At 34.3% G+C, this 12,341-nt stretch overlaps 1 protein-coding gene across 4 annotated transcripts in view; it reads left to right on the forward strand.

Moving 5' to 3' along the window:
- The window catches only part of DYNC1I2 (dynein cytoplasmic 1 intermediate chain 2), a 39,707-nt gene that overhangs the window by 22,168 nt on the left and 5,198 nt on the right, over positions 1–12,341 (forward strand). For all 4 annotated transcript variants that reach the window (XM_070731756.1, XM_070731759.1, XM_070731757.1 and 1 more), the window contains 8 exons: positions 6,741–6,830; positions 7,282–7,444; positions 7,545–7,644; positions 7,796–7,921; positions 8,703–8,849; positions 10,424–10,537; positions 11,090–11,223; positions 12,115–12,259. In XM_070731756.1, coding sequence (XP_070587857.1) covers positions 6,741–6,830; positions 7,282–7,444; positions 7,545–7,644; positions 7,796–7,921; positions 8,703–8,849; positions 10,424–10,537; positions 11,090–11,223; positions 12,115–12,259 — 1,019 coding nt within the window. The remainder of the gene's footprint in view (positions 1–6,740; positions 6,831–7,281; positions 7,445–7,544; positions 7,645–7,795; positions 7,922–8,702; positions 8,850–10,423; positions 10,538–11,089; positions 11,224–12,114; positions 12,260–12,341) is intronic.

The raw sequence follows: 12,341 nt of genomic DNA on the forward strand, positions 1-12,341 counted from the left end.
GGAGGAGGAGGAGGAAGAGGAGGACAGTTACTGTCGAAGGAAGAAGGGGAGGGGAGGGGAATAAAAAAAAATCCAAAACTTTAAGGCTTAAAAAAAAGGGGGGGGACTCTGAGGCAGCGAGGAGGAACATGCACCTCCCATGAACCCGGCACGAGGCTGCCTCCCATACACTGTGCCAGAGAGAGAAACCCAGGGGGAATGGCAAGAAACTGGCCAGGCCTTTGTGCCGTTCTCAAATTTCCTGGGAAATTTTTCCAGGCACAGTTCTTCAGTAGAAAATGGTTCTTAAGAAGAGGCAAAAACATCTTGATCACCCAGTTCTTATCTAGAAACGTTCTTAAGTAGAGGCGTTCTTAGAGGTACCACTGTATTCTGGTTAGACTCTCAATGTACATTATAAATCCTACTTTAAGATAAAAACTGCTTTTATTTTTCTTCTGTTCAATTGTGCTCAGTTCTTGGAGACTGCCTGGACCAATCCTTGCACTTTTCTTTGCAAGGTTTTTTTGGAAGTGGTTTGAAATTGCCTCTTTCCTGGGGCTGAGAAAAAGTGACTAGGTCAGCCAGGGTCACCCCGCTAACTTCATATCCTAGGTGGAACTGGAGTACATAGTCTCCTGGTTTATAGCCTGATGTCTTAACCACTACACTAAATTTGCCCTTAAGTATGTCTTAACTCTATATTAAACACTTATAGGTGTTCTACATAATATAGTTTTTGTGCTATATATCCTATTTATCCATTTACGCATTATTTATGTATTCCTGTTAGACTAAGAACTGGGGGGGGGGGGCGGTTTCCAGAAGACAGTGGTAAACTTCTCACTAATTGTTGGTTACAGGGACTTTGAGTCAAACTTGACTGAAAAAGTGGAAAAGTGTAAATCAAATATCTTGTGCACTATAAAAGGCAAAAAGCAAAAATAAAAATAAAGAAGTAACAGATCAAAAGAGCAGCTATAAAAGAATATATGGTAAATATAAGAGTTCAAAACATAAATTCAAGCACATAAAACCCAGAACTAAATAAAATAAATTCAGGGATGTAATATCAAAGCCAAATGCTTTTTTAAAGCCTTCTTTTACCATCCAAGATATTAAAAGATATAGATTAAGAGGAAGGTTAACTTTCTTGGGAAGAAGAAAGGGGAAGTTCTGTTTAGAATCTTAAAGTTTTCCCAGAATAGCCTATGAACTTCAGCAGAAGCTGTAGGAAGCAGACTTAATGTTCAAAAGGCATATGCATGCCAGTTGCATGGTGTGCTTGAAGAATTGTCTATAAAAGCAAAGATGTCTTTTTTTTAGAATCTGAAAATGATTAGGAAGTTATAAAAATTTGATTCATTAACAATCTTCTCATCCTTAATATTTTCAGGTTTTAACAATTGGAAAACAATAATTCTATAATTGCTCTATATTATAGCTTTATATTATAGATATACTTGAGCTTTCTGGATGTATTGCTCAGTAGGAAAGTACTTAATTATTACCTATACGTAATTCTTACAATGTTCCAAAATAATATATCTGGACAGAATATTGTGTGTAATTTCCAGTCTTCTACTATATTGTGTATGTAAGACACAGTAGATCCCTGATATGAATAAATAGTGCCAGAAACATGTGGAAAATAAAAGTCACCATACATACTCATTTTTCTTAATTGCCTGTGCAATGTTTTGTAGTAGTTTAGTATTGATCAAGCTTAAGATTCAGTAAAATGTTAGTCTCACATGTTTCTGTGCTCCTTTCCTGTAAGAAAAATGTATACAAAGGAAAAGTAGTCAAGTTAACACATAAGTTAGAGGTTTGGTTGTTGATGTGTATCTTCAAAGTGACTTCAGATTGCCTGTCTGTTATTCCCCAGTACAAATAACAATCAGTTAGCTTCCATTGAATGAAAGCTTGTCGTTATCTTGCAGTGTTACTGATAGGTGTCACTGTCACTACTTTGATGCATACGATTTTTGATAGAATGAAAAAAAGGTAAGCAGGGATGCAAATGAGGCTTCTAGCAGAGAAGTGAAGCTAACCATATTATCTCAACTTAGAGCTTTAATATTGTCAAACTTTTATCATTTTTAAAAAAAATCTAGATCTATATGCAAGACAAAAAGATTTGATTAGAATACTTCCTTCTACTATTTTTAAGAAGTATCTGCCAAAACCAAAATAAAACAAATAGTAAAGGTGGTCTGAACTCACTTCGGTTTAACAAAAGACACCCATTTCACACATGATTTAACTTTGATTAACCTACTCTGCAACAACAGACCATGCAGACAACTGGAACTTCATTCTCTTAGATTCATTGCAAGGTGCTATCTAATTTACAGCCTGCTTTTTTTCTCAACAAAATACAGCACAATTTTGATGTTAACACTAAGTCAAAATTCAGTGGTTCATTTACCATTCATTGAGAAGAGATTTGGCATTTTAAAAGTAACTGCTACTTTTACAGATTTTTAATGCTTGCCTTGTAACCTTAGATCCTCTGTCAAGGAAAAAACATAGTAACCACTTAGTATATTGTAATAAATATTCATCAGTAAAATGATTTGACATGTAGTTTCACTCCTCATTGTTATGTTCTTGCATGGCAGTGTAGCTTTTAATGTGAAATAAATAAAGCATTTCTGCACCATTGGGGTACATCTTGAATGCTGAATAATAAAAGAGATTACAGCAATGAAATAAAAGAGCTGGACATTTTCTCAAAATATTTTCCAGGGCCTAATCCAGAATGGTACAGCTGGTGCATATATATTAGATTGTAAGCAATACTGTTTAACTTTCATAGCTGTTTAGTACTTGATTTTAATTCAATATTGCATTTATAATATCTAGTATATAAAATATTAGTCACAAAAATTGCCATTTTAAATAGTACATTCTGGGGTCATATACGTATATTGACAAGGAAAAAATTAAACTTTGATGACAATTTAATTTTAAAGTTTGGATAGTTTTGCATCTTCATTCTGTTGTCTGTTTTTAGTAGAGCCATTGGTGTATATGGAGCTTTATTGAGAAGCAAACAAAAACAGATACTTATAGCTGCACTTGAAGAACTTTTTTAAAAAAGGAAGATGAAAGTGAGATCAATAAGGGAAAGATTTTGTGTTGCTTGATATATGAATAGGCTTTCTTTGCTGAAGGCTAGAAATTAAAGTAGAATTCAAAGACTTCACAAAACAGGATATTGTAAGGAATGAGAGCCGTTGGTAGAAACATTAATGCCTATATTGCGGTATGAAAAATAATACATAATATAAATACCCCAAAGAAAGGGTATGTTTATTTAAGAGAGCAGGTGGTATTTGGATACTAAGGTGAAAAAGCTGGAGAAGTAGACCAGTATATGTTGAGGGGGGAGAAATTAAGTAGGTCTATATTTTCAGTGTTGTACAGGATTAAGCAGCTTAATTTGGCAATGGGAACAAAAAAGGCAGAAGCAGCAGGAATTTCAGATGTGCTTGCTATTATGCCAGCACAACTGCATCATTTAGGCTAGTGAGTAATAGACAGAAACCTCATCTCTTGGATCACAGTGATGTTTAAAAGCATCGGACACTGCTTGAAGTACTTCAAAGGCTCTGTGTACTATTGGGTAAAAAACAGGAATAGGACTTTTGACAGCTAGAGAATTTTCTGGTCACATAGTTAGCCCAAATTTGTTGACCTGCAGAAAGATGATTTAGAAAAAGCTATGGCTTCTTGCCAGAATAGTAAATTGTTCTAAAATAAATACTCTGTGTGTGTGTGTGTGTGTGTGTGTGTGTGTGTGTGTGTGTTGAAGTGAATTTATAATTCTGCTAATTTGTTTGCATATCAGCTTAAATTTAAACTACTGTACTAAGGAATAATTCTTCTTGGATATCTACTTAGTTCTTTTAATTCCTTTGCTAGTAGGCTATTAAGTGATAAAATGTAAGATTAACAGGATTAAAGTTTGTTATTTATTTAGTGGTGCTTGCATATATCTTAAAAATAAGTATTAAGCTGAGATGAAAAATTGCTCCAGTACTTACAAGTGTATTGCAGTAATACCATTTCTAGGGCTGAGATTCAGTAATCGTTATTCCTAAGCGTTGACAGCCAATAAAGAATAAGGATGAGAAGGAATTTGTTTATACATCTGTCATCTATACTAAAAATGTGAAAAGGGAGGGGCAATTGATTATCAGATTTCATCTCTGTAATATATGTAAATAACCAGATTACTTGGGCAGAAGTAGAGAGCTGCCCATCTGCTTTTGACATGGATTTGACTTCTATCACAGAAAATGGTACTTAGAATTAGAATGGAATGGCAGAGCCAGGAAGCTAAGATTTAAGTTCTAAATGTATGGAATTTGAGCTTTGAACAACTTATAAAGGTTAAGGGGGCATTCCTGTTCCGAAGTCACAGTGGCATTGTTTGCTGTAGCATGTCTACATACAAAAAGAAAAGTCCACACTTAATGCAACCAAATTATTTAATCTAGTCATTGCCTTGTAATTTGCTATTCACAATCTCTCATTATTAAGCGAAAATTATACATTTATCAATTTTCTTTCCCCCAATGCTTGGGTGGAAATCTAGTCTCTTGTTTGGGGCACATGGCATAGAATTGCTCTGTTATCCAGTTTTCTGATTAATAGTCCATTGTATGTACAAATTCATCTAAAAAGGAGCAGTGTCTTTCCGTTTCTCTGTGTGATTATTTTGCCCAAAAAAGCTTTCATTTTTTTTAAGTAGCACAAAAGCTGTAATTGGCAGGCTTTGTAAGGAAATGTCAATGTGCAAGAGAGTGGAGATCACTAAGAATTCTTTTACGCGTTCTTTCCCCTTTGCACCACCGCCTCCTCAGCAGGGTCACTGAGATCACTAGCTTTTCTTGAAATGGCCATTTTCACTGGCAGGTGCATTATACCCTGTATTTTCAGATTGTTTTTCCATTCTGAATGTTTGGCAGGTTGATTGCTCTGGCTGCATTGACGGAGAAAGGGCTGACAAATGTGGTTGGGCTGGTTGAAAAGACAGTGATTACTGTTTTCCTTTGTGGCTGATTGAGGCCCTTGAAAGGAAAGATTTTAACCTTCACCATTTGGTTCAGAAGTATGAGCATATATTGAAATTGTTCATGCCATTTATCCTAGTTCTGTAAACTTGTCAGAACGTAAAAATCACTCGATTTCATATAATGTGGGATTGGCATACGTCATTATCATTTTGATTAAGTTGGAGTTTGTATTATTGTATGCATTATATAGTGTCATTTAAGACATTTGTTCCTTCAGGTATAGATTTATATTTTTATTGACTAAACTAGAGTTAGAAAGATTTTTTTCTCCAGATTTTGCTTCAGCCTATCACTATGTGTGTGGCTTGGCAGCTGGTAGAGCCTACAAGCTGTATTTTTGTTTGCAGGGTAAAGGCTTGTCTCTGGACCTCCTGGAGAGTTGGTAATTGCACAGACTTGCCATTGGAGAAAAAACATAATTGGAAGCAGTCAAGCAGAAAAATGCTGTGCCATCCCATTGCCACCTCAGAGCGGGGATAGACAATCCCAGCAATACCATCTGGTTGCTGCTGTCTAGTCAGCTGGCCTGGCTGCTGGGACCATAGCTTGGCAGCTGGTTTGCACCTCTTGACCACTCTCCCCCTCCCCTCCTGACTTTGAACATGGGTCAGGGGAATGGCTGTAACAAATAAACCCCTGTTGAATCTTGCCTCATTACTTGCAAGAAGGCAGGGTGCAGGCTTCTGCTTCCATTCCCTTCTAGACAGATGACATAGCTGCTTAACGAATGAAATAAGTATTTTAAGAAAGATACTCTGAGAAGCAGAATAAAAAGAGGCAGGAAACATATTCTACAACACCACATTGCTCTTTTTAAATTTTCTAGTGGCTTGTCCTATTTACAAAATGTAACAATGCAAATGCTACATATATTCTCATTATTTCAAAGCATCAACATTTCTTATTTAAGGAAACAGCATTCTACTTTTAAAATGCTCACTGGCAAACGTCATTATGTATGCATGTATGTATGTATGTATGATTTTTTAACTGTTCTTTATTTATTTATTTATTTATTTATTTATTATTTAGATTTGTATGCCGCCCCTCTCCGCAGACTCGGGGCGGCTCACAGCAGGATACAACAATTCATGACAAATCTAAATATAATTTAAAATATTTTTTTTTTAAAAAAAATGATGTTTTAAAATGTATTTTATATCCTGTTGTAAGTTGCCCAGAGTCCTTCGGAAGTTGGGCTGCATAGAAATACAATGAATGAATGAATGACCAAAAATGATAATCTTTCTTGCTATGTCTTAGCAAAACTTGCCTTTCCAACTAGCATCATCAAAAACTAAAGCAACTTCTTTCCATTATGAAAAAACTTTTTGTTATTGAATCTATATCTGAAGAAAGCTATGGTTCTGAGAGCTGTGTTAAGATGCTTGATTTTCATTATTCTATGGCAGGTATATGTCAACATGCAGTGTAAAATCACATGGATGAATGTTTTGCCTGTAGAGCCAAAGCTGGATAAAAGTTAAGAATTTAAACTGAAAATCTTTTAAATACTCCCCTGTACCGTATGTTTAGTTCTGATGCTGTGTTAGAAAAATAATTAGATAGAGTTTACTGATAAGTAACAGCATATTTGACTTTTTATTTTTTTTCTCTGTTTAATAAATGTAATCCTGAATTCCAAGCAATTATTGACAACCTTCCTTTTTACAGATGAGGAAGATGAAGATGATGTAGTTATACAAAAACCATCTGTTGAACCTGAGGAAGAAAGCATTTTGAAAAAGGAGGAAGAAGAGGAAGGTATAAATATTTTATTTCTTTATATCCATTCATATGCCATTGTTTCTAACAACTTTGGGTGACTTTCAGTATATAAAACTAGAACTAACCTAAATACTAAAATAATAAAGAAACAATTAACTATAATAAATAAAAAGTAATACTGCCAACAGGAATTTTTCACTACTTCAGTATTCTCTTAAAGAGTGCTGTGTTCCTTATTTTCAATAATATGAAGGAGGAAGCATATCTGACTCAAATTTCTGTTTTCATTTTGTTGTGTATGTTTTTCTTTACTGTATAAAATTTGTATTTACTAAAGTTTAAAGACTAAAAAGCATTGAATAAAATTGCAGCTATTCATCGCTGTTGAAAAGCTTAAGCCTACGCACAGTAATATTCTAATCATTAAAATATATTCATTTTAATCTCTTGGTTATAAGACATATTCCAAATCTGTCTCCCTCCACAGTTGCCCCTCATGAACTAACAGAAGAAGAAAAGCAACAAATTTTGCATTCTGAAGAGTTTTTGAGCTTCTTTGATCAATCTACAAGAATTGTAGAAAGAGCTCTTTCTGAGCAAATTAATATATTCTTTGACTACAGTGGCCGGGACTTAGAAGACAAAGAAGGGTAATATGGGCATTTCTAAAATATGTTACTCCATTTGTTTTAATTTTACTAGAAATGATCGTAAGTCTGCTCTCTTCTATTGTTTTATTTTTTTCCCCAGAGAAATTCAGGCAGGAGCTAAACTGTCCTTAAACAGACAGTTTTTTGATGAGCGTTGGTCAAAGCATCGTGTTGTTAGTTGCTTGGACTGGTCATCTCAGGTAATAAATTACTTAGTCTAATAAATCTAGTAGATATTATTTTCCTTACTCTCTTGTCAAAATAGATTTCCAAGAAATAAAGTTGTGTTTAGTAATTTAATTTGGATTTATTTGAATGTGCCAGTAACAGAGAATCTTTTATCTTATCCAGTACCCAGAGTTATTAGTAGCATCTTATAACAACAACGAAGATGCTCCTCATGAGCCTGATGGAGTGGCCCTTGTCTGGAATATGAAATACAAGAAAACAACTCCAGAATATGTCTTTCACTGCCAGGTAATACAAGTTCTTATCTTGCGGGGTTAAATATTTTGTATTAGGGAAAGTGGACAAGACCCGCCTTTTAATTAACAGCATGATGATTTAATTGAGGAGACATGAACTTCAGATGTAACATATTCTAAACACATGTTGATGTCTGAAGGATCCACCTATCTTCTTTTTAGCATAATGTTCCTTACTTAACATACACAACCTCACCCTATGTAAAAGATGACATGTTCTGTGCATTAAGTACAGAATTAGCATCTATCATTAAAAATAAATAATCACATCTCAACCCAATTTGTATGTGGAAAACAATTATTCATAGCCTAGAATTTAAGGGAAATAAAGTTCATAAAGCTGAAATAAATTAATAATAAATTATTTCAACTTAAAATGATCTAATGTAGATGTACAAGTTGGCCTCAGTATAGGGTACTGTAAAATATTTATTTCAAGTCAATTTATACAGCTGCCCATCTTCCAAATGCAAGTCTGTGCAGCTAATGAAAGAACTAGTGAAATAATAAGACAAGATAATATGACAGTTGAGAAAACCAGAACAAACTCATCTGGGCTCAACTATATTCTTGAACCCTGTGCTTAAGAAAGTAGCCTTAAGCATAATAACAAAGTTTCATTTCTCTGTGTTATGTATTTAATATGGTATAGCATTTCATTGGTTAAAAGATGACCCATTAATGTGCCTTTTTCTGATATAGATATTTAGAAAATATTTCTAGTAAACAATCATATTCAGAAATAACATTTACATTCTTTTTTCACTTTACAGTCAGCCGTTATGTCTGCTACATTTGCAAAATTTCATCCAAATTTGGTGGTTGGTGGCACATACTCTGGACAAATTGTACTCTGGGATAACCGTAGCAATAAGCGAACCCCAGTTCAGAGAACTCCCCTTTCAGCTGCTGCTCACACGGTAGGGAACAGAAAATCCATATATCTTCATCACCCAATCTCCTTTCAGGATAAACAGTGTTGTGCTCAGAAAGAGTGTAAAGTAGTGACAAAAGTAACTGAGGCAAGACATAAGAAAAAATTACTGGCTTGTTCAGTAATCTAGGATAGTGTTGGCTTAGAGTATGATGAGATAAAATTCAGAATGCGTGAAGAAAAAAGTATTATAACATTCAAGAAATGAGTGTATTATATAAGATACTATAATCCTGTTTGAATTAAACTTTTTGCTGAAAGGATCAATTCACTATTTCACATTACTTGGTTCTATGGTATTTCCTGTCATCTATATTTGTCTCTCTCCAGGTTCCAAGGTCTCTGAATTTTTCATTATGAACAGGAGATCATATCTTACTTATTCTTTAGCTCTTACTTTCCCTTGAGAAGCACATTTTCCCTGCTGGGAAAACATGTAGGCCTGAAATAAAAGTATTAACTATTCATATTTTCAAAATCTAGACTGTCTGGTCATTTCTTTGCTCTGTGCTAAGGAATGTTGATAGGTATATCATGCTTTTACATCACTGTAGCTGTTCTTCCTATCTCCTTTTATTTTCCTTTTGTTCCATTTTAATGTTCAGTCTTTCTTTTGTCATAACCTTGCCTTCTAATGTTGGCATAGAGGTTCGCTTACTGACCACTCATTCAGCAGTTGTTCAAAATTACAGTGGTGCTGAAAAATAACTTTAAGGCTAATTTACAATCATCTGCAACTCTTTGCAGCATCTCAATCACATAATTTCCATTACTATAAGTAGGCTTTACCATGCACCTCACCTTTGGATTTTTTACTCCATGCACCCCCCCAGAGAAGAGAGATTGTAGTGGAAAGGATTACAAGAGAGTAACCTATTTGCTGTTCTAAATATCAAAAGCAATGCAATTTTGCTGGCACTGGGAAAGGATCAGGCAAAGATACTTTGATTGCCTACAAAAATCAATTGTTTTTTCCACCCTACCTCATAGATTGGAGAGAAAGAGATTTCAAGAGAGTACTATAAGCTATTTGCATAGTGCCCCCACAGTCCCAACCCTGGGGAGCCATGCAGTCACATTGCTTTCAATGTGTACAAGACGGTAAACAGGCATTCAAGCATTCTAAAGGTCAGGGAGTGGTTAAGAGACAAATAAAAGCTAAAGATGTGGAACTGAATAGTCTTGTCTTTTTTCAGCTTGAAAAGACAGTCACAGTCACATAATTTCCCATTTTGTGTCAGTTGCTGGTCCCAATTAGGATCAGTAAGTGAGGACTACCTATATTTCAAGAACAAATCTTTAATCCTTCTTATACCAGCATTGCTTTTTGTACTTTTAGTGAAGTGTCTAATCTTGCAGGATTGCTAAGCAACCAAATCTAGATCTTAGTTTCTAGGGAAGGTCGGGTGATTAGCTGTAGAAAACAATGGATTGTTAAATCCTGGATATCTTTCTTGTCCTTCTTGCCTGATTGTTTAGAATTTAGATTTGCATTTATTTGAAGATATCTTAAATTTCCATGGAAGCTTTGTTAAATTGTGCTATATAATTTTATTTTAGCATCCTGTGTATTGTGTAAATGTTGTGGGGACACAAAATGCCCATAACCTTATCAGCATTTCTACTGATGGGAAGATTTGCTCATGGAGCCTGGATATGCTATCACAGCCGCAGGTATATTTCTTATTAAATATGTCAAACATTTATTGTTATGTCTGTTTCAGGAAAGTTCTGCCTATAAAATATATGCTACTGCGATGTGAAATGTCTGATATCCCAGTCCCATATATCTAAAGATTATCAGAATTTTTAAAAAAATTCTGAGAGCTGGCATGCAGTTTATAGTAGTATAGAATTTGTACTGAGGATATTTCAGTTCACATGCAAATTTAAATATAGAAACTCATTAAATGATTTTAAGTGATTATACTTTCGGGTCTAAATTATGTCTCAGAGCATCTTATAAATAGTGAGAAATATGTAGTACATTTGTCTTACTGCAGATATTAATAGAATATACATTCAATTGATTAAGAAAAAAAATCTTACATTACATTATCATGTACTATGTGTCATTTTGTTGTGTTAAATACTTTAAGCTGGATAATATGAATAAAGCAATATATAGAATAAAAATGTTTTTTAGAAGGATAACATCAGAAATACTCTTAGCAGAAAAGTTGTTTGGGAAAACAGAAAACAGAAATATGATATCCTTCTCTCCAGGATAGCATGGAGTTAGTTCATAAGCAATCCAAAGCTGTTGCTGTCACTTCTATGTCTTTCCCTGTTGGAGATGTCAACAACTTCGTTGTTGGAAGTGAAGAGGGCTCTGTCTACACAGCATGTCGCCATGGCAGGTGATTAGACCCCGAGATTTCATTTTTTCAGCCACCAGGTTTTGCATCTTGGGTCATACTTTAAGCAACATTAATTTTGGGATTGTTGGTCTTTAATTGTCATAGGATGATTATATACAATTGCACTTCTCTAAAATAAATTGTGTAAGAATTTTAAAAGTGTGTATATTTAATAATTAAAACTTTCAATTAACTTCAGCATCTTTTTTTCTAGATAAGAATTGCTTTTGAACTTTGATGCAGAATACACTGGTTAATCAAATTTGGAAGGGAATTGTGGCAGAATATCCCAAATTCTTCTTTTGTTGATAATTATACAGTACTGTCACACACCAGTCATAAATTGGGCAGCTTGTCTCCTGCTGTTCAATCTGTTTTGAAATTGTATAGCTGTAGCTTATCTATTGCTTTCTTAAATCTCTTCCAGTCTCTTCTCAAACACACACGCTGTACAGTTCTTTAGGTTAGAACTAACCAAAATTGGTAGTTTGCACGATGCATTTGAGGGTTTATCATCCCTGATTTCAGACTGAAAATTACCCAAGGAAGAAATGCAACTCTTGGGAAGTTTGATGTTTCTTAGAGGACAATAATGTCTTAATTTTTGTGGCCCTAATATTTAGTTGGAGTATGAAAAATAATATAGCTATCTAGGATATGTAGTATTTTGTAAACATTATTTTTCAAAGCATATGTCTAGTTGTTTAATTAATACAGGGTTTTTTTATTTATAATGGTATTGAGCTTAATTCATTTCCATGGAATATGCAACATTGTAGAGATAATCTGTGATGCAGTTTGTGAACTGTTAAATAATACTTTGTATCTAGAGTTTTGGGTTTTTTTTCTTTTTAGAGTAATCTTTTTTTTCTTTGTATGCATTTTAAACAGCAAAGCTGGAATAAGTGAGATGTTTGAAGGCCACCAAGGGCCCATTACAGGTATACATTGCCATGCAGCAGTTGGACCTGTAGACTTTTCACATCTATTTGTAACTTCTTCTTTTGACTGGACTGTAAAGCTTTGGACAACTAAGGTATCACTAGATAAATATACATAATCTTGACTTGTATAAAAACCCATTTTATGGAAATTGCCTGTACAGAACTAAGATTTCT

Source organism: Erythrolamprus reginae, chromosome 1, assembly GCF_031021105.1.
Source record: "Erythrolamprus reginae isolate rEryReg1 chromosome 1, rEryReg1.hap1, whole genome shotgun sequence".
NCBI lineage: Eukaryota > Metazoa > Chordata > Lepidosauria > Squamata > Dipsadidae > Erythrolamprus > Erythrolamprus reginae.